Below are 21,297 nucleotides of genomic sequence, written 5' to 3' on the forward strand. Positions count from 1 at the left end.
CCGAATATACTCGATTCCTAGAAATTATAACCACATACGCCAATCGCGGTCCCATTATTTACACTGATGGCTCCAAGTTCGCTAGCGAGGATCGCGTGGGCTCCGCAATCTATTCACCAGATCTTAACGTTGCACTCAAGTTCAAGCTTCCCCCGGAGACTTTAATTTTCTCAGCCGAGTCTTGGGCTATTCTTCAGGCGATTAATCTTATTGAAGATCGATGTTGTGACGAGGCTTCCATCTGTTCTGACTCTTTAAGTGCTCTTCAGGCTATATCGTCTCATAACTCTAGAAATGCGAATCATATTACATTAGATATTAAGGATCGTCCTTTTTAACGCAACATGGTTTTCAAAATTAATTTTATTTGGACTCCTGGTCATAAAGGTATAATCGGTAACGAGACTGCAGCCACCTTGCCAATGAGGCCGCCCTTAGTGGACACCGGCCTAAATTTAAAATACCATTTCAAGACTTTTTTATGATCTCCAAGCAATCCCTCAACACTAAATTTCAAGCATACTTAGATCACTGCGCAACATTTAAAGGGCAGCTGTATGATGACTTTCATAGAAGTAACTCAGCTAAACCCTGGTTCTATCACAAAAATCTTAAAAGAGAGGAGATCGTCACCATCTCCAGAATTAGATCTAACCATTATAATTTAGCATACAGCCTGCATCGTAAAAATATTGTCAATTCGTTTGCATATCCCTGTGGTGACCCAAATCAGGACATTAATCATATTCTTTTTTATTGCAAACTCTGTATTCATAAATCGACTAAACTTCATGATTACCTGAAAAACACGTCCCATTTCATCCCCTTAATATTCATTGTATGATTAACAATCCTCCCTCTACCTTGTGTCGTTTAATTACTGCATATCTCAAATTTTTAAACCTCAGTATCTAATTTCCATGAATATGTTTTTGTTTTAAGGGAGGCGCGGAGAACTTTGTTTCTCTCCTCTCCTCTCAGGCGGCGGCCCCTCCTGGTTACTTGTTTAAGCTACTAGGTTTACCCTGGTCGGAATTGCTGCTACTCCGCGGCAAGGGCCAATTAATCGAACAAAAAGAAGAAGTCATACAATAAACTTGGGCATCTGTCAACATAACCCCATAGAAACATTAGTCGATTTGTGTCTGCATCATAAAATTATTCTCGATTGAAAATGTCAGTTTACGAGCCAAATTCTCGTCATTTGCGGGAGGTTTTAATTTTCTGCTTCAATATGAAAAAATCTGCGGCTGAGGCTCATCGAATGCTCTCAAATACTTATGGGGAGGCCGCTATTAGTGAAAGAACGTGTCGTGAGTGGTTTTAACGCTTCAAGAACGGTGATTTTGAAGACCGGCATAGCGGTGGAAGAGAGAAGGTTTTCGAAGATGCAGAATTGGAGGCATTACTTGATCAAGATTCGTATCAAAATCAAGAAGAATTGGCACGATCATTGGGAGTGAGCCACTCAACAAGCCATTTCAAAACGCCTCAAAGTCCTGGGAATGATTCAAAAGCAAGGAAATTGGGTGCCGTACGAGTTGAAGCCGAGAGATGTTGAACGACGTTTGTTTGCTTATGAACAGCTACTTGAAAGGCAAAGACGGAACGGATTTCTGCATCGCAATGTGACTAGGGACGAAAAATGGGTTCATTACGATAACTTCAAGCGCAGAAAATCATGGGAAGTTTCCGGTCATGCTTCTACGTCGAAGGCCAAACCGAATATTCACGGCTCCAAGGTCGTGCTCTGTAGTTTGGTAGGACCAGCTCGGCGTAGTGTATTATGAGCTGTTAAAACCGACTGAAACAATTACAGGCGATCAGTATCGAACGCAATTGATGCGTTTGAGCCGAACATTGAAAGACAAACGGCCGCAATACAATGAGAGACACGATAAAGTGATTTTGCAGCATGACAATGCTCGACTCTATGTTGTGAAAGTGGTTAAGACATACTTGGAAACGTTGAAATGGGAAGTCTTATCCCACCCGCCGTATTCTCCAGACGTTGCTCCCTGTGACTATCACTTGTTTCGATCAATGGCACATGGCCTGGCTGACCAGCACTTCCAGTCTTATGAAGAAGTAAAAAATTCGATCGATTCGTGGATCGCCTCAAAAGATGACCAGTTTTTTCGACGCGGGATTCGTACGCTGCCCGAAAGATGGGAGAAAGTAGTGGCCAGCGATGGACAATACTTTGAATCATAAATGTATAACCAGTTTTTTACAATAAAGTCTCGAATTACGGAAAAAAAACGGCGGAAGCAAAGTTATACACTTAATAGAAGAAGGAACAATTTCAATGTTATCGCAAGTTGTGTCTAGAATATACTCGGAAGAATTATTTTCTTTAATGTTTGAAATAGGAATAGCAGCAATCATATTTTTATCAAAGGATAGTATTTGTGGAACAAAAGTAATCTAAGGAAAATGTTAAACCAAAAAATGATGAAAGAAATTATTTAATAATTATTATCAATAAAAAAACAAAATATTAATATATATCATTACAATGTATGATGAACAATAAATAAAACTTAAAATAATCTGATTTCTAAAGATAGAAAAGATAAATAAATAGATAAAGTATGCCTTCCAACAAGCGATACAACACAGTGATCATCTCATCCTTGTTTATAACATTGACGAATAACAAGGATATAATGATACATTGTATCACATCGTGTTATCTGTGTCGCTTGTTGAAAGGCACACAAAATTGACTTTGACACTGTTGACGATGCAATCTCGTCAATATACCATTTGGAAATAAGATCATTTAATAAATATTTTTATGCTTACCTCTGCGAGCTTATGAGCTTCAAGTTTTTTAGAAAATTTTGCTCTAGGCCCTGCTTTAGATAAAAGTAAGCTAGTAAGTCTTTTTTTTTCTACACAAATAAGCGCTTCATAATCTATTTCTTGTTCTAAAAAAAAAATATTGGGAGCACAAATTAGTTTGGTCCGTTTTCCAAAAGATGGCTCCGGCTGTTGTGAACAGCTCCGGTTTATAGTGACAGCTGATTTTGGCGTTTTCAGAGAGGTTAGACATCTGCTAATAATATTCAGTTTATATCGCTTTGAGTTTCATACAAAAACCTTGATTTTTACGGTGGAATGTCGAATTTTGTGTTAACTAAGCAGCATTTGCGGGAGGTTCTAATTTTCTGCTGTAATTGGAAGAAAAGTGCAGCTCAAGCCCATCGAATGCTTGTCGAAATTTATGGTGACACTGCTCCAACTGATAAATCATATAGGGAATGGTTTCGATGTTTCAAGGATAGAGATTTCAGCCTCGCTCTGGACAGCCAAAAAAATTCGAAGACAAAGAATTAGAGGCATTACTCGAAAAAGATCAGAATCAAACGCAAGAGGAGCTTGCAGAATCATTGGGAGTAACACAACAAGCCATTTCTGCACGATTGAGAGCCATGGGAATAATTCAAAAACAAGGAAATTGGATGCCTTATGAACTGAAATCAAGAGACGTTGGAAGGCGATTTTTCATTTGCGAACAGCTAATTCAAAGACAACAAAGAAAGTTTTTTGCATCAGATTATGACTGGAGATGAGAAGTGGATATTCTACGACAATTCCAAGAAGAAAAAATACTACGTTAAGCCCGGTCAATCGTTGTCAATCCTCAACACCAAAACCGAACATTCATGGTTCGAAGATCATGCTCTGTAGCTGGTGGGACTAAAAGGGTGTTGTTTACTATGAGCTGCTGAAACCTGGCGATTCCACGAGCGATCGGTATCGGCTATAATTGATTTGTTTGAGCCGTGCATTGCGAGAAAAACGGCCGGAAAACAAGCAAAGACATGATAAAGTTATTTTTCTTCATGATAACGCTCGGCCTCATGTCGCAAAAGTCGTAAAAAAATATTTGGAAACGCTCAAATGGGATGTTTTACCGCACCCGCCGTATTCTCCGGACATTGCTCCTTCTAATTACTGGTTGTTCCGAAGGATGCAGCATGATTTGGCAAGTCACCGGTTCACTTCTGTCGCAGAAATCGAAAATTGGCTCCAAAATTGGATCGCCTCTAAAGATGAGTCATTTTTTCGAGATGGAATTCGAAAATTGCCTGAGAGATGAGAAAAAGTAATAGCCAGCGATGAACAATACTTTAATTAATCTGTTCATTTATTTTGTTTTGAAATACAATAAATGCATTTTTGAACACAAAAAAATGGACCGAACTAATTTGTATTCCCAATAATAACAATTCAATATAATATCACAAATTTATATTTTTTCAGATATTAAATAATAATAAATATAAAAATATATAAGTTTTTACAATATTTATGTAGTACAGTTTTTTAGTTTAACAGCCAAATAATAGATCAATAAATTTTTTATATAAAATGAATTATATTAATTATTATATCATAAAAACGGCTGTTATTTATGATATAATAATTAATATAATTTATTTTATATAAAAAATTTATTGATCTATTATTTGACGGCTATTTCATTAGCTCAATTTTATATTTATTTTATTAATATGAAATCAAAATATCGAATTGTATAATATCGAGTTTGAATATCAATATAATCCATTAAACTGCTGAAAATGATTTATCGAAATATTAATTATATGATCGATGATTGTTGATTGTATGCCGTTAGTCCCACTATATGTATATCACGTGTTCTTGTTTATTATTATATCAGTTACCTGACAGATGGCGTGAGCACCCTTCTCGTATTAACCTAACCTTATTATTATTGTTCGCACACGCCAGAAACTAAGCTCTGTATTTTTATCTTATTCAGCAATAAAAATCCCAATAGGTTATGGGCCCAGGAGTGTGAACGGCTATAATAATAATAAAAAAAGGGAGAGTGATAGTGTGCAAGGAAGACAGAGGTCCAAGTAACATCGCTTGAATCTGCAAGGATGGAAATAAACTTGAAGTCTGTTACGCAACTGAACTCAAGCAGTTACGTTCGTTGGCGTTTTGAAATTCAGGCTCATCTCGAAACAAACGATGTGTTTGATGTGGCTGATGGATCGAGAGAGCAACCAACGGATGCCACACTGGCTGATTGGAAAAAGAAGGACGCTTTGGCGAGGTCTTTGTTAAGTAATTCTCTCGATGATGCACATTTTAATTTGATGGTCGCCTGTAAATCATTCGCTGATATGTGGAAGACTCTCGTGGGACATTATGACGAGGTTTCAAACACGACGAAGCTGGCTGCATTGGAAGCATACAACGACTATCACTGGAAAGACGATATGACTGTGACGTCGTATATTTCAGGGCTTATGCTCATTGAAAATAAACTCAAGGCGCAAAAATTAAACATCGAAAAGGAAATGATTATTACAAAAATTGTTCGTGGTCTACCGCAAAAGTTTGATAACTTCAAGCAAGTATGGCGGATTTGTCCTACGAAGGACATTACGGTGGAACAATCATGGTGTAGCGTTATCTGGTCAGAAAGATCAGAAAGATCGAGAAGTTTTCAAAGATAAGAAGAAAGCAGGCTGGAAAAAGGACCGAAAGAAGCTACAATGTCACAACTGCAAAGGTTTTGGACATTTTGCTCGTGATTGCCCATCCGAGAAGAAAGACACGAGCTCAGAAGGACGTTCGTCTAGCAATCGTGTGGCAATGCCAGCAAAACAACAATTAAGAGATATTGATGAGTGGATCGGTGATTCAGGTGCGTACAGCCATATTACTCGTAATAGTGATTGGTTTGTAGAATCAAAGGAATTGGATCCTCCGGAAGAAGTGAAAATAGGGGATGGCAGGATTCTAATGGCGACGGCTATTGGCAAAATAAATGTAACAGTCCATAACGGTAAAGAGTGGGTGCCGAGATGTCTCAAGGATGTAAGGTTAGTTCCTGATTTTGGACCATTCAATCTTTTCTCTATTGTAGCCACGACTGACCTTGGTTACGAAGCACTTTTTAGTAAGTCAGAGGTTGTAAAAAATTTAAAAGGCGAGGTGATTGTCCGTGGTATTAAAAAAGGACACTCGACGTATCGAATGCTGATCAAAGTCGAGAAATCAGCTAAGGTTTGCACGGCTCAGAAGGAGATCTCCGCATCATGGGAAACTTGGCACCGTCGACTTGGACATGCAGGAAAAAACAAGGTCAAAGCTCTATTAGAATCTAAAGGATATTGTGCAACTGGAAAAGAAGATTTCTTCTGCGAAGCCTGTATTTTTTGAAAAATGACCAAAGGACCATACAAGGAAATCGTTAATAAGAATTTCAAGCCAGGTGCAAAAATTCACTGCGACCTTAGTGGGAAGGTTTCAATTGAATCGGCAGGTGGTTGCAAATATTTTGCTGTCTTTGTTGACGAGAGCTCAGGATACAAGAAAGTTGCCATGCTGAAAAAGAAGGAACTTGTCGAAGAATTCAAGAAAGTGATTCAGGAAGTCAAGGAAGAGACGGATCATTCAATTGAGATTTTGCGGACTGATCAAGGCACTGAATTCATTGATACATCATTTTAAGATCTTCTGAAGGAACATAAAATCAAGCATGAGATGAGTATACACCACAGTCGAACGGTATGGCCGAACGTGCCATTCGATCTCTTACAGAAAAGGCTCGATCTCTACTTGCAGATGCAAATTTGCCAGTTTATGTGGGCCGAGTGTGTCTCGACTGCTTGTTATCTGTCCAATCTCGTCGCCACTCGTGATCTAAAGAAGACATCGTATGAACTCTGGCATGGGAAGGAGCCGTCCATTGAACATCTGCGTGCATTCGGTTGTGATGTTTTTGTGCACATCCCAAAACCGAAGCGAAATAAGTTCGACAAGAAAGCTCGAAAAGGCTGATAGGTTACGGACTGAGTACGAAGCTGTATCGAGTTTACTTTCAGGATCTTCAAGATGTTCGCATCACACGTGATGTAAAATTCAATGAAGGAAAGCAAAATTCTTTCTATGTAGAAGACGAGATAAAATCATTATCCACCAATGACGAAACTTATGAAGTCAAAGAAAATGATTCTACTGAGATTGTAAATGAGATCGTTAAAGTATCTACTCATCCGAAGTCAACAAATGTACGCAAACCCAGTGGACCTTTAACCATGAAGCTCCGAAGTCGTAGCATCATCAGTAAGGATGTTCTTGACGAGAAGCAACAAGGAGGGCATGAAGTCCTGATGGCGTTAAACATGGAAGAACCCAAGACAGCAAGAAAGGCTCTTGAGGGTAAGGACTCCACCGGATGACAAATGGCTATGCAAGATGAACTCGATTCCTTCGCGAAAAATGATGTGATTGAGACATGTGTCTTGCCATCAGGAAAGAATGTTATTGACACAGGCTGGGTATTGAAGATCAAACGATATCCAAATGGTGAAATCAACAAGCTAAAGGCTAGAATTGTTTACCGTGGATACAGTCAAAAACGCGGGATTGATTTTACCGAGACATTCGCACCTGTAGTTCGTATGGATTCAATTAGAATTTTGTTAGCTATTGCAGCTCATGAGAAGCTGGTGATCAAGCAATGCGATGTCAAGTCGGCATTTCTCTACGGAGACATCGAGGAAGAAATTTATGTGCGACCTCCTGATGCAGTAGACATTGATGATGGAAAAGTTTGGAAATTAAAAAAATCGCTCTATGGTCTGAAGCAGTCACCTCGGAATTGGAACAAGAAATTTAATAAGCTTGTCACAACCTTCGGTTTGATTCGTTCTATAGCTGATCCTTGCATATATTATGGAAATGGTCAGAAGGGGCGTTTGTTGTTGGCAATATATGTAGACGACATCCTCGTTGCTGGACAACCAGAAAACGTTGTGACTGAATTGCTAGATTTCATGAGGGCTGCGTTCGAGATAAAGATCGAAGAGCCAACCTGTTTCTTAGGTTTGGAACTAAATGTTGACCGAAGATCAGGACGTATTCGCGTAAATCAACAGAGATATATTCGTAATATGCTCGCCCGTTTTGGCATGGAAAATTGTAACAAAGCCCCTACTCCGGGAGAAGTTCAAATTAGGAAACATCAACTAACGAACGATGAAACATTTGGAGTTCCATTCCCTTATCGACAGGCTATTGGATGTTTACTATATGCAGCGACGCATACGAGACCAGATATCTCGTTTCAGGTTAATCATGCTGCTCGCGCTGTTGAAGCACCGTATAACATGAAGGAAGTGAAAAGAATTTTCCGTTACTTAAAAGGCACAATGTCAGTAGGAATTCAGTTTGGTGAAGGTAAAAACGAAGTTGTTGGATATTGTGATTCAAACTATGCTGGATGTCCGGACACTGCTAAAAGTACTTATGGACATGTGTTCGTATTAAACCGTGGACCAATATCCTGGGAAGAGCACGATTGTCGCTGACTCCACAACTGTTGCTGAACTGCAGGCTGCTTATGAAGCATCGAAACAAGCCATATGGATTAAAGATCTCATGAAAGAACTCATGACGTCTTCTGAGAAACCAATAATAATCTATTGCGACAATGAAGCGGCTGTTAAGCTGTCAAAATCCGAGGAAATAAAGAAGAAAACCAAGCACGTCAATGTTCGCTTTAATTTTCTACGACAGACTGTTGGAGACAACAACGTGGAAGTTAAACATATTGCGGGCACAGAGAACCCAGCGGACATGTTAACGAAGCCTCTACCCCATGCAAAGCTGCTCCATTGCTGTAATCTTCTTTTTATCGAGTGAGACTACGTCAAGAGGGGGTGTTGATTGTATGCCGTTAGTCCCACTATATGTATATCACGTGTTCTTGTTTATTATTATATCAGTTACCTGACAGATGGCGTGAGCACCCTTCTCGTATTAACCTAACCTTATTATTATTGTTCGCACACGCCAGAAACCAAGCTCTGTATTTTTATCTTATTCAGCAATAAAAATCCCAATAATGATGTATTTATGCCTGATGTGAACGCAAGAATAAATCAGTGCTAGTGCCCGAACTTTATTGATAAATTTCATACTGTCATTTTTTAATCGATTTCAATTGACTCAGAGTGGTTTCGAATTAAGAAGAATCATTGCGATTAACTTAATCCATGATTAACTTACCAAACGACTGTATTATTATATTAATGTGGACAATATTTGTAGTTTGTTCAGGACACACATATACATGCTTTATCCTCACGAATAAATTTACCCTTCAGAATTAATTCTATATTTATTGGAATATTTTATGGTTTTATCATAAAAAATTGCTTTTAGAAAGCATATATCACTAAAAATGTGATTTGTAAAAAAATTAAAATTAGCGAGATGTATAAAAATAATTTTCATTTTAGTCTTCGTAAAAAATTTATCCAAATACATTACATTGCACTATTGTTGGAACATTTTGTTGCAATATAACAAAAAACGGACATCTTAACAATGTTGGAATTTCGCAACTATCATGCAATATTGCAATGTTTCAGTGAAATCATTCTGCAATGTTTCTACAATCTTTCTGTGCTGTATGGGATTGGTTACATACGGTATGACCCTTCTCATATGTATGTTCTAAGAGGAAGTATTACGTATATTGTCTATTTGGTGAAATATTGTGTGAGAAATCTCGAGAGATTGGTCTAATTTTTGTGAAAAAGTGAACAAAGTAAAACATAGAAAACCGAGCAAGAAAGATTTCTTTTTATTTATTGTATTTTAAACTTATTTTTTGAACATATATGTACAATTATATGTATAAGATCATTAGTAAAATTATCGCTTATGTAAATTTTTTCAAATAGAGAGAGAGAGAGAGAGATGTTGAAAATTTTAATATACAATATTTTACATATTTTACATATGTATACATATATAGAAATATATTATATATATTTATATACAGGGTGATTTTAACATATTTCGTCACCCATTATGAGCAAGTAGAATGAATCGAAAAGTCATGTATCATTTTGCGCAATAGTTAACGAGATATTAATTACTAAAAATTGTCAAATACTGGTCTTGAATAATTTTTTATTCAAATACTATCAACTTTATAGAAAAGCTGCAAGAGACAAAAATCATTTATTTTCTTCTCATAAAGCTCTAAAAATTTTTTCAGAATTTTTTATCAACTTTTTAGTATTGTATTTTCTTATTTTTACCAACATGAGAAAATACGATATTAAAAAATTCTGAAAAAATTCTCAGAACTTTATGAAGAAAATAAATGATTTTTGTCTCTTGCAGCTTTTCTATAAAGTTGATAGTATTTGAGTAAAAAATTATTCAAGACCAATATTTGGCAATTTTTAGTAATTAATATCTTGTTAACTATTGCGAAAATTGCAAAATGATAGATGACTTTTCGATTCAGTTCAATTCACTCTACCTGCTCATGATGGATGACGAAATATGTTAAAATCACTCTGTATTACACGTATGTAAAATATGTGAAATATATTAAAATTTTCAACATTTTCAACCCTAAGCGACTAATGATCTATTTATTAGCTGCGTTCGATAATGCAAATCTGAGGCGTCGTAATGCTCTTATATTATAGCATATGTCACGTGCACTGTAGAAAAAAAGCACTTCGACGCCTCAGATTTGCATTGCCGAACACAACTACTAGTGATCGGTACATTACTGAAGCTATATTGGACGCGCATGCGTCTGAAACCCGGCCCGTCAGCAAGTGTGGGGGCTAGGATGAATGAATCACACAGTGGATCACACAGTGAATTATACAGTGCATTACACAGTGCGGAAAAGAGCTGCGGAATAGAGAATACGTCATTGAAACAACCAATTAGCGCTGTTCGGAATAACACAAAAGAACGCTGATTGCTCGATTTCATCCTAACACACCGCTGAACAAGGGTATAATGATTATACATCACGCACTTTACGTCATACAGCCACGTATGACGAGTTTTCGCTAAAATCAGAGATAACGAGACATTATTTTGTGATATTAATTGTGATGTGTGCATATTTGTATCATCCAAATACCAATTGTAAATAATTGGTAACGATTACATGGAATGATAATCTCATAATTATTAATCTTACGTGGTATAGCACAACATGATTTAAAAATTTATATATTTAAACCTCAAAGAACTTTCGAGAATAATTTAGTACGTAAAATTTTTACGTGAGTAAACTACAATCTTCGATGCAGAATGCAATCTTTAAACTGAAATATTATTTGTTATGCAACACTCGTTTGAATTTCGTCGTTCTCTCTAATTGACTATAATGTTACCCTCGCTTATCAGTAATTTAATATAATTTATCGCTTATTTAAGTATACATATATATATATATATAGATTTGTATCAGATCTCTTTTAGTTGCCATGAAACATTCGTAAGGATTGAATGTTGTGTTTTTACATTTTTATTTTTGTACGTATATACATATACATTTTTTAATTAAATATTTTATTCATTCATAGTGCAATTATAGCCAATAGATCCACATTGTATGATATCTAATTAATGCATTATAAATAGAATATATATTCCTTGAGTCTTTAAATTATGTCTACGTTATCTGCACTCTATTATTAAAATAATAATTAAGTAAAAAACTTTTATCATTTCATAAAATAGCATTAAGCTATGAGTGTATGTGAAGAACATCTTAACATTACAATAGATGAGAATGACATTATTGTTGGTGCTAAAGATATTATAAAAAGGATTAGACCATCCTGGCCTTTACAACAATTGCATTTCAAGGTAATTTTCGGTATCCTTTTATAAGAAGTAATCGAAAAACAGCTGAACAAGGATAACAATAATTGAATTCAAAATTATATATCCCTTATGTCCCTTGCTTTTAAAGAATAAATCACTATATTTACAGTGTCCTTTTTATATCAATATATTATATTTTATTTGTTTATTGGTAATCCTCTCCCTTTTTTTTGAAACATCCAAATCCAATATTATTGATCCTGACATCCAATATTATTTCAATTCTTGTCATAGAATTGAAATTGTAATGCAGATTGGAATTCGTTTTCCTTATGTTCGATTTATTCATTCCTTTATAAATGCAGAGTTTTATCAATTTTTTTTTCATAATTAAATAATAAGAAATATCAATGTTAATAGCTTTTTAGTCTTTTCTTGTACTCGCATTATTTTAAACATTGACATAAGTAACAAAAGAGTTTTCAGGTAACAATACTATCTTTATCATTTTACTAATGATGTATAAATCAAATTGAAATAACTAGGAAAAAAAATATCTTTTCTTCTTTTATTTCAGGTATTTACTAATGGAAGAACAAATAAGTTAATAGGAATATGGTACACGGAACATTATACAGATATGATTCTGATTAGAATTTATGGCAATAATTCGGATTTACTGATCGACCGAAAAAGCGAAATAAAAAATATCCGGGTAAAGATTTTATCAAAGTTATTATACACACCGCTATCTTGTTCATATTTCAGTTCATATAATTAAACTGTTGTAATTTATATGCATTATATTAATTTTTTTTTATTAACCTGCACATATACCTATGCATAAATATTATACAAAGAAAAATATAACAAATTTAAATTTTAATGTGTAAACAATGTGACTAACGTATAGAATAAATATTTGTGCATAGATATTGAATAAGGCTGGCTATACTCATTGCATTTATGCTACATTTAACAACGGATTTGCCTATGAATTCCTGGAAGGTGAAACTCTAACTATTGAAATAATCAAAAATCCAAAAGTATACCCATTAATTGCAAAACGTATGGCTGAAATGCATAATCTTAAATTTGAAAATGGATTTATATCAGAAGATGCTTTTATTTGGGAAAAAACAAAAAAATTTATGCAAATTATACCCAAAAGATTTTCGGATTCTCTCAAGCAAACAAAGTAAGCGCTTATAAATAGATACTTTCTTTGAACATCATATAAGATATATTCAATAATTCAGTTGTTATAGTAATAGTTTCTATTTTAAGGTTTGAAATGTTGATACCATCCTATGCAATATTGGAGAAAGAATATCAGCTATTGAAAAGTACACTTTCTAAAGTGAATAGTCCTGTAGTATTCGCTCATAATGATCTTCTATTAGGAAATATACTGTACAATCAAAAACAGGAGAGTATCGTTTTTATCGATTATGAATACACTGCATTCAACTATCAGGCGTTTGATATAGTTAATCACTTTACAGAATTTGCCGGTAATTATGCATTCTTCAATCTTACAAGTATATTAGAAAACATACCTATCTTTGTACATAAAGTGTATTATAGAACAACAAAGTATATCATAAAGTATATTAAATAAAATTTTAAATACCTGGTACATTTAAGGTTTTGACGAGCCGGATTATTCTTTATATCCGGATGAAAATTTTCAAAAAAAGTGGTTGAAAAAATATTTACAAATATACAACGCGACGATTAATGTATCCGAAAAAGACGTTGACAAATTATACTGGCAAGTTACTAAATTTACTCCTTTGCCACATTTTTTTTGGGGCTGTTGGGCTCTCATCCAGAGTGAATATTCGCATATTGATTTTGATTTTTTAGAGTAAGTGCTTTTATTTATTAATAAAACATATTTACAAATGATATATCAAATATATCTGATATGATAATAGAAAGATAGTAGAAATATATATTATTTATATAGAAAAAAGGCCTCTATTACGAGATACCGAGTTCATTTTGAATACATGTTAGAAATCCATAGGCAGAATTTTAAAAAATAATAGGTCATTTTGAAGGGAATGTAATAAGCTTTAAGATAACATTATATAAAATTTAATTCAAATTCCATTTTTTTTAAATTAAAGAAATGTAAAAAATGAACAAATCGCAAAATCAAAAAGTTGTGCTTCTAATATGAGATGCCCCGAGAAATCGATAGTAAAACACAAAGTATATCAATGGTATTGTAATTAAAAAATTTTATTTAATATTTCTAAAATACAAACAAAAACACAGCCAGCGTGCGCGAAAAATAAGCATGCGATAGATTATATCCAGAACTCTTCAAGTAGTTGGAATCAAGCATCGCAAAAAATAGGCACTCGACATTCCGGTTATCTTTTTTATTATTGTACAATAACATTTATACTTTAGCAACGATTTTCACTATAACATAGGATATGGGTTATTTCATATTACAAATACCTTGGGGTATCTCATATTACGATTTCCACTCTTTATGATTTTATAATCATCAAATCTAACTTCTGTAATTAAAAAATTCAACATATCCCGTATTTTTCTATTAGTACGACCTTACTCTATCACTACATAAAGAATTTATTGCAAAATATTTATTTATCAAATAATAAACAAGATTTAAAGATTCATCTTAATGAAACTTGATATCCAAATTCTAAAAATGATTACAGGCATGATATAATAATGAATTTTCTACTAAATAATTTTCAATCCAAGAACAATAAATTCATGGTGGAACTAATAGTTTATTAGTTTAGCAGAACGCCACTATTCTCATATTAGGCGCCTAATCTTATAATAGAGGCTTTCCTCTATATACAATATATATGAAACTATCTACTATCTACTACTATCACATATATATGTATGCACACTAATAAAAATAACGGCAATAATAATTTGATAATCGATTATTTTCTTGTATAATAGAGTTACCGAAATTTTAGGATAAAAATGAAATACTTTGATCAAATAATTATTACAATGAATTTTTAAATATTTTTTCAGATATGCTGCAATACGTTTCAACGAATATTTTAAATGGAAGGAAGAAATTTTTAAGATGAAAACAGAATTTGATGAATAAAAAAGTGGCATATAAAATTTATAATATGGCATTTTTTTATATTTATTCCAATTGAAATATTTTGTCTCGAATGTATATCCCAACAATTGTACATGTATATGTAGATATAATTTTTTATTGACTATTGATATATATATATATATATATATATATATATATGTATATATTATTTTGATATATTATTTTGTAACATTTTTATATACAAGTGACATTAATAGTGATGTGACCAAATATGATCATTATATTTTTATGGTGCTAGTAAAAAATATTGTATATGGACATATTTATGATTGTATATTTACAAGTATAATAGAACAAGTATGAGACAACGTTATAGTTTAATTAAGTTTTTTTTCTTTGTTAAATATATATGGAATCTATAAAATAAAAATGCACGAAGAATTAAGTTTGTCAGTATAATTAATTTAAATTTTCAGTAATTACGTGCTCTCATTGACAATGTCCAGTATAGTACAAGTAACAATAGATCAGTAAAAATAAATAATCGATTTCAAGTAGGAAGACTATCATATCTCATATTTTTCATTATCATTGAGTACAAGGTACAATTATCAGCTATTGAAGATAGCCAGTCTTGGATAAGTTGTTGAGTGTTAAATTTAATTTATTGATATTATTGTCAATCGTGTTATCAGCAATCAATATAATTGATTTTTTTTCTACATGGTGTTTTTAAGAATCTGTATATTGTATTGCGAATTATGATATCGCGAATCAATTCACTTCTATGCTGCGTTCTGTTATGAGTACTGACTCTCTAGTTCGTGACTACAGATTTTCAGTATTTGCATTCGCAATAAGTAGCAGAAGCACAGCCTACCCAGCAAACAAGAATGGATTAAAATGAATTGAAATTTTTTCTATATGAATGTGTATTTTAAATAGCAAATACTTTTTTTTGGATTCAATTGGATACAAATGAATTAAAAAACTGCATTTCCTATTCAAAATTTTAAATTGAACAGTATTCACAATTGCACAGAAAAAGCTAATATTATTTTTAGATTGAAAGGCATAGAGATATGCTCCATGCAATTCCTATAAATGAATAAAAATACATTCAGGATGGAAAAGCATTCATTTTAACATTCGTGAATCAATATTTCTGAAAATCTGAATTCATTTCAATCCATTCTCGTTTGCTGGGTATATGTATAATATATTGAAATTTGTGAATCAATCGCTTTGGGATCAATTTGTATTTTTTATAACAAGGTAAGAGAAGATGATAAAAGTACAAATTTATAGGTTAACATCTAGAAAAATTGTTCACTTTTGTAATTTTCACCTGCTTTCAAGATACGTTTATTCATAATATCAAGAACATATATTTCTATATGTGAATCGATGCATATCGATAATTATGGAATCAGCTAAGGGCCAAGATGCACCAGATGGACATGATGCACTCACACTCTCTTGGAAATTGAATTGAATGAAAATATGGTAAACTGTAATCGAAAGGAGAAGCACTAGTTGAGCCTGATTGAGTCAGTTCTCCGAATTTCATCGATATACTTGAGCTCTTTGTTTAACAACAGATATAATTGCAAACTGTTCGGTTCGGCGATTCATTCGTCCATTGTTTCTGATTGTTCAACACATAAATGATGTCTTCCAGCGATAGACACAGTCACAGTGTACTTTTAACACTGCGATCATTAATCATTTCAACTCGGTATAAAATCGGCAAACAAAAATATATGTGTTACACTCCTTACACTGTGTCTCTTGGGAAGCACCTAAAATTATAGGAAATTCAGGCTTTTCTCTCATTTATATATATATATATATATATATATATATATATATATATATATATATATATAATATATATATATATATATAGATCAAACGACCGTTTTTCAAAATGAATACTCACGTGACGATAGGTATATGTATAGTAGTTCGCGCGTTGCGCCACTTATTTTCTCGTTCTTAGTTGGTACATGTCTTTTTCGGAGGAACGACGACATTGAACAGTCGGTTAATCAAGTCGAGAGAGATAGAGAGTTGCTTCATCAACTTAAGCTGTATCTGATCGCAAACAATATCAGAGAGAAACCTTAATTTCTCTCTGACGATATATATCGGTACGATTCTTGCTTCTTCGTTGATAGACGATGTCTCATGGTGACGATACGCGTTTGATTGAGAGCAATTGAGAATTTTGTACTGGACAATCGAGAGAGAGAGAGAGAGAGAGCTCAGTTGAATCAAATCAAAACTACACCTGCAGGCTGCAATCAAATACGCAGTGGTGCGTAATTCGTGCTGGATCGCGCATCTTCGACCTCTCCGAAAAAGAAAGACAGGAACGCTGTGTTCTCTGGTCACTCAAAAGCCTAGACTTCGCGTTTGCCGATCGTTTGTCAATAATTGAAAGATGCACGTCACCTGCAAGTGCCTGAATGTATCCATCAAGTCTAGAAGTGCTGAATTGCAGCAGGTTAACGTTGAATTAACCGATCTGGAGCGTGCTGATGCCTTTTTTCGAGAGGTAAATAAAAGCTTTTTCACTCGTTGCTTTCCTCTTTTTCGAAAAAATCCGTGATCTAAAAACAAATAATTAAAAAAAAAAGTGTTCTGTTTCATCTCCTCCTCCCTCTTTTGCTTCTCACCTGTTTTATTGCAAAGTTAAAATCGGTTTGAATTTAGTTAGAATTTTATCTTTACCCCTTTACCGATATAAATTTAGAGTTTAATCTTATATAGAGATGTGTAATAGACATGAAAAAATATATGTTTTCTCATGCTTCAATTTTCATAAATAGATCTCAGTTTGACATATCATGTAACTCATTGCGATCGTATTGATTCCATGTTTGTTTTTTTTTGCAGCACAGCAATAATCTTATAACTTAACTTTGGGACCCCGTCGTATTATGTTAACGTTTTGTTCAAGCTGGTTCATCTTCCATTTTTTGTATATCTTCTTTGATTTTATATAAAATATTTTTTTTAGTATTCACGTGAAATTAGTGAGCATTGATCGACATAATGTTTCTGTTTGGATATTAAATTCTTTTAGCATTAAAAAAAAATATCTGCACAAAAGTCATACTGTTATAATCAATTACTATATATAATTATAATTAAAACATAGAGCGATTTAATTATTAATGACATAACACATAATAATTTTATTTTTGACAGGATTTGGCGAGTGTGTCAGAATTAGAAAAAATTACTAAAGAACAACCTGGTTTAATGGAAAAAAGAAATGTTGGATCCTGGATTGTACACCGTTGTTGCAATTGCTCAATGTATACTCACGCAGTTCACAGAGAATACGGTGCTGCTTTAGTCCTCATTAATAACAATATTCTTGTAAGTTTTAGACAAAAAACGTATTGCAAGAGAGATATTAAGTTAAGAGATGATGATCTTGATCAAAATAATCTGTTTGTGTTTGCCATATAATCTGTTTTCTTGCACGGTTGCCTTTTCTGTTCAAGATTAAATGCCATTCAAATTATTCTAAAAAAAGAAAAAATAATATGAATCTTTTTTGTTTCAAAAATCAATCTTGTTTAAAAGCCAAGAATCTCTGGCCGAAGAAGTGGCAATGTGTTTACTTGACTGACTTTATCTACATTCTTGTTGTTGCCTTTCCAAAACGTTTGTCATCTATTTAATTTTAGTGTAACTTATGAAAAATAATTTATTATGAATCATTCTTTATCTAAGGGCGTGTTCGAATTCCCATCCAGATTCTCCCTAGGGTCTAGTTTCACAATTAACTCTTAACCGAGGTTCAACTTATTCATTATCTCTTTCCAATTCCCTAGAATTGAAAAGAGATGAGAAATAAGTTGTAAGTTTGAAACGGCCTAGGTATCATTCTTGTTTAATATTGGATAAACAAAAATGATGTGATACTTGGATAATACTCAGATAGGAATCTGAGCATAATCTAAGATAAGCAACTGATTTTATCAAGAACGATTGTCTCTGCATATGATATTAATTGCAGATACACATTTGTTGTTTATATAAATTACAAAAATAATACCTATCAGAGATATATTATTCATTTTTATGGACTTGTTAACTTCTAAATAAACTTGTTTGAAAGATAATTATACTGTTACAGTTATCTCCCGAAGAAATAAATAAATTAAAATCCAATCCAGATTATAGCCCAATATTTAGGGTAGTAATTAATCATAGTTTGGAAGATCTCGACGATTATCTGCAACAGCCTAAATTTTCTGGTAAGCAGTGTGTGTGTGTGTGTGTGTGTGTGTATGTGTGTGTGTGTGTGTGTGTGCGTGCGTGCGTGCGTGCGCGCGTGCGCGTGCGTGTGTGTGTATGTTCAACATGTATTTAATTTTGTTGGATTTTAAAATAATTCATATATATCTGCATATTATGTATCCATATATTATTGGGTCATCTAAAAAGTATCCGCAGTTTTTTGTCACTAGATAGTGTTGATGGTCAACACATCTAGTGACAAAAAACCGCGGATACTTTTTAGATGACCCAATATTTAGCGTTATATGTTACATTTTATTTATCTAGTTTCACAATTACCTAACGCGATACAAGTGGCCCTAGATGGATTACATCAACAGTTACAGGAGGCTGTACAACGTCAAACAATAGCTATAGAAGATAAAATACGTGCGTTTACTGCTGAGCAGCATCAGCTGTTGGAACAATTTCGCGAAAGAGCACACAATGAACATAGGCTGTTATCAAAGTAATTTTACAAGTATGTGTATATTATTATATTATATAATAATAATAATCATAACTTGTTTTTTTTAATAATTAGACTAGTATGTAGAGGTGACGAGACAAGTAGAGTAACTAATAATATAGAAACTCCGCCAACAACTCCTGATGGTTTTAAAAGTATCATGACTACCTCTGCAGCTAGTACAGTGAATCCAAAGTCTAATATAATATTCAGTGATACAAAAGTATCTAGTAGCCCAAACGTTAAACACGAAACAACTACCAGACACTCCTCTAAAAGTAGCATTAATGTAAGTCATTTATCAAAGTTTTTTCAATTATTACTTGATGTACAGATCAAAAATCTTGTAATTATAATTTTAATAATTATTATTAAATCTGGATAATAAACTTTGCAGAATGAAAATTCGAGAAAAAAGAATACAGTATATATTAATACCAAGGAATCAGCTAGCTTCGATACAGAAGTATTGTTTCCTTTTGAAGGAATGGAGGATACAGACTCAGCCAGCCAACAGCTTCTATCCTCTTCGGAAGACACTGATGGATCTGATACCGATGGTATAACATATTAATTTATCATTAATATCTTTGTGTTTTGTACAAATCCAAGTTTATAATAATTAACATATTATATTTAGATTCAAGCCAAAACGAGGAGATTCATATGCCAAGAAGTCAACGAGATGGTCATTCTACGTTAGCTAAATCATTACCTGTCATCGTGCCTGTTTTCCCTTCTATCATTCATCATACAATACAGGATCAAGACGACGATCAGGTAAAATTTTATATGATTTTTAATTTTTGCATTATATTACACTTCTGAGTCTTTTCATGCTTATATTTGATTGAAGTTTACTCTTTCTAAAAAAAAAATCTATATATAATTATAATTACAGTTGCCAACTGATCCACGCAATATTCGAGCTTCAATGAAAGCCTTAGCTAAAAGCGTAAATACTGATACAGTATTTGGAGATTTACCACGTCCCAGATTTTCTACTCAGATCTGATTTATCAAGTATGATAAGAGAAATTCAGTCATGGTTTCTTAATTTTTTGATACAAAAAAATATATCTCATGGTCTCAATCATCCGTCATTTGTCTTTTATACAAAAGTTACAAGAGATTTATGTATACTTGGAATAAATATGGCCGGTTTTACACAGAAGTACAGAAAACGTGCATATTTTATAGAAAAGATGCCTCTTAACTCAAGTTTTAGATATTCTAGATTTACTAGCTAATGTAAAACATATTTAAAAAAGATAAAACTTTATATGCTAAACTGAATGCGGTGCTTACAGAGATGTTGTGAAAATGATTGTTTCATTTTTACAGGATGAGAAATCACTATAGTGATGTTGAAAGTGTCATATTTTGAGGCAAGGAGTGTACAATGAATTATAATAAATCTTACTTAAGGAAAAGTTATAAGATTTAAAAGTAGATCTTCGCTTCGCCTTCTAAAGTTAAATCTAAAATGTGCTCTTTGCTTTCTGTTTCTTATTGTACATTTTACCACTTTTTACTTCTCGCTTTTTTGTTAGCTTGTTTCTTCATTTTCTGGTTGCCCGCGATAAGAATTTATGACTTCAAGATCGAGGAAAAGGGAGGGGGAGGGAAGGGAGAGAAGAGAGATAAAAATAGATAAGAAATATCTGACAAGAAATACAATTATTGATGAAACGGTCGTAAAAAGGATAAAAGGTAAGAAACAGGACAGAAAGAGCATACAGTAGATAAGATTTAAAGATCAATAAAAAAAGAATGTACATTAAATATTTATATTTGATTT

General features: G+C 33.3%; 2 protein-coding genes and 2 long non-coding RNA genes across 10 annotated transcripts; 2 read left to right on the forward strand and 2 right to left on the reverse strand.

Annotated features, from left to right (window-relative positions):
- The first annotated feature begins 10,612 nt into the window (after nt 1-10,612).
- Nucleotides 10,613-15,173, forward strand: eas (ethanolamine kinase 1). 6 transcript variants are annotated; one of them, XM_087408453.1, is made up of 7 exons: nt 10,614-11,355; nt 11,563-11,691; nt 12,227-12,364; nt 12,582-12,847; nt 12,937-13,163; nt 13,297-13,519; nt 14,689-15,173. In XM_087408453.1, exons 2-7 carry the CDS (start codon nt 11,572-11,574, stop codon nt 14,765-14,767), a joined length of 1,053 nt encoding a protein of 350 aa, XP_087264579.1. In that variant the 5' UTR covers nt 10,614-11,355; nt 11,563-11,571; the 3' UTR covers nt 14,768-15,173. The 6 variants fall into 6 exon arrangements, with proteins under 6 accessions (XP_087264583.1, XP_087264579.1, XP_011065254.2 ...); XM_011066952.2 differs by having other exon boundaries at nt 10,614-11,102; XM_087408456.1 differs by having other exon boundaries at nt 10,614-11,020.
- Nucleotides 15,174-16,061: 888 nt separating this feature from the next.
- On the reverse strand, nt 16,062-16,808 carry LOC105152569 (uncharacterized). Its single transcript, XR_846963.2, has 2 exons — nt 16,671-16,808; nt 16,062-16,530 (listed from the first exon to the last, which is right to left on the reverse strand). It is a non-coding gene; the product is annotated as an uncharacterized LOC105152569 (long non-coding RNA).
- PRAS40 (Proline-rich Akt substrate 40 kDa) lies at nt 16,713-20,670 on the forward strand. Of its 2 annotated transcripts, none has more exons than XM_011066930.2 (8): nt 16,713-17,288; nt 17,945-18,118; nt 18,885-19,005; nt 19,316-19,496; nt 19,572-19,785; nt 19,894-20,056; nt 20,137-20,276; nt 20,398-20,670. In XM_011066930.2, exons 1-8 carry the CDS (start codon nt 17,175-17,177, stop codon nt 20,509-20,511), a joined length of 1,221 nt encoding a protein of 406 aa, XP_011065232.1. In that variant the 5' UTR covers nt 16,713-17,174; the 3' UTR covers nt 20,512-20,670. The 2 variants fall into 2 exon arrangements, with proteins under 2 accessions (XP_011065232.1, XP_087264578.1); XM_087408452.1 differs by lacking the exon at nt 16,713-17,288 and adding an exon at nt 17,617-17,714.
- Nucleotides 17,209-17,501, reverse strand: LOC147908860 (uncharacterized). Its single transcript, XR_015545845.1, has 2 exons — nt 17,410-17,501; nt 17,209-17,343 (listed from the first exon to the last, which is right to left on the reverse strand). It is a non-coding gene; the product is annotated as an uncharacterized LOC147908860 (long non-coding RNA).
- Nucleotides 20,671-21,297: the final 627 nt, after the last annotated feature.

The sequence above is a fragment of the Acromyrmex echinatior genome, chromosome 8 (genome assembly GCF_024713525.1).
Source record: "Acromyrmex echinatior isolate Ae372 chromosome 8, ASM2471352v2, whole genome shotgun sequence".
Taxonomy (NCBI): domain Eukaryota; kingdom Metazoa; phylum Arthropoda; class Insecta; order Hymenoptera; family Formicidae; genus Acromyrmex; species Acromyrmex echinatior.

What these genes read in the sequence shown, in the direction of transcription:
- eas (XM_087408453.1), top strand. Translation starts at nt 11,572, where the DNA reads ATGAGTGTATGTGAAGAACATCTTAACATTACAATAGATGAGAATGAC. An exon ending in TCACTTTACAGAATTTGCCG is followed by an intron (nt 13,164 to 13,296) that starts GTAATTATGCAT and finishes GGTACATTTAAG; the next exon opens with GTTTTGACGAGCCGGATTAT. An exon ending in ATTGATTTTGATTTTTTAGA is followed by an intron (nt 13,520 to 14,688) that starts GTAAGTGCTTTT and finishes ATATTTTTTCAG; the next exon opens with ATATGCTGCAATACGTTTCA.
- PRAS40 (XM_011066930.2), top strand. Translation starts at nt 17,175, where the DNA reads ATGCACGTCACCTGCAAGTGCCTGAATGTATCCATCAAGTCTAGAAGT. An exon ending in CTGATGCCTTTTTTCGAGAG is followed by an intron (nt 17,289 to 17,944) that starts GTAAATAAAAGC and finishes TATTTTTGACAG; the next exon opens with GATTTGGCGAGTGTGTCAGA. An exon ending in TCATTAATAACAATATTCTT is followed by an intron (nt 18,119 to 18,884) that starts GTAAGTTTTAGA and finishes ATACTGTTACAG; the next exon opens with TTATCTCCCGAAGAAATAAA.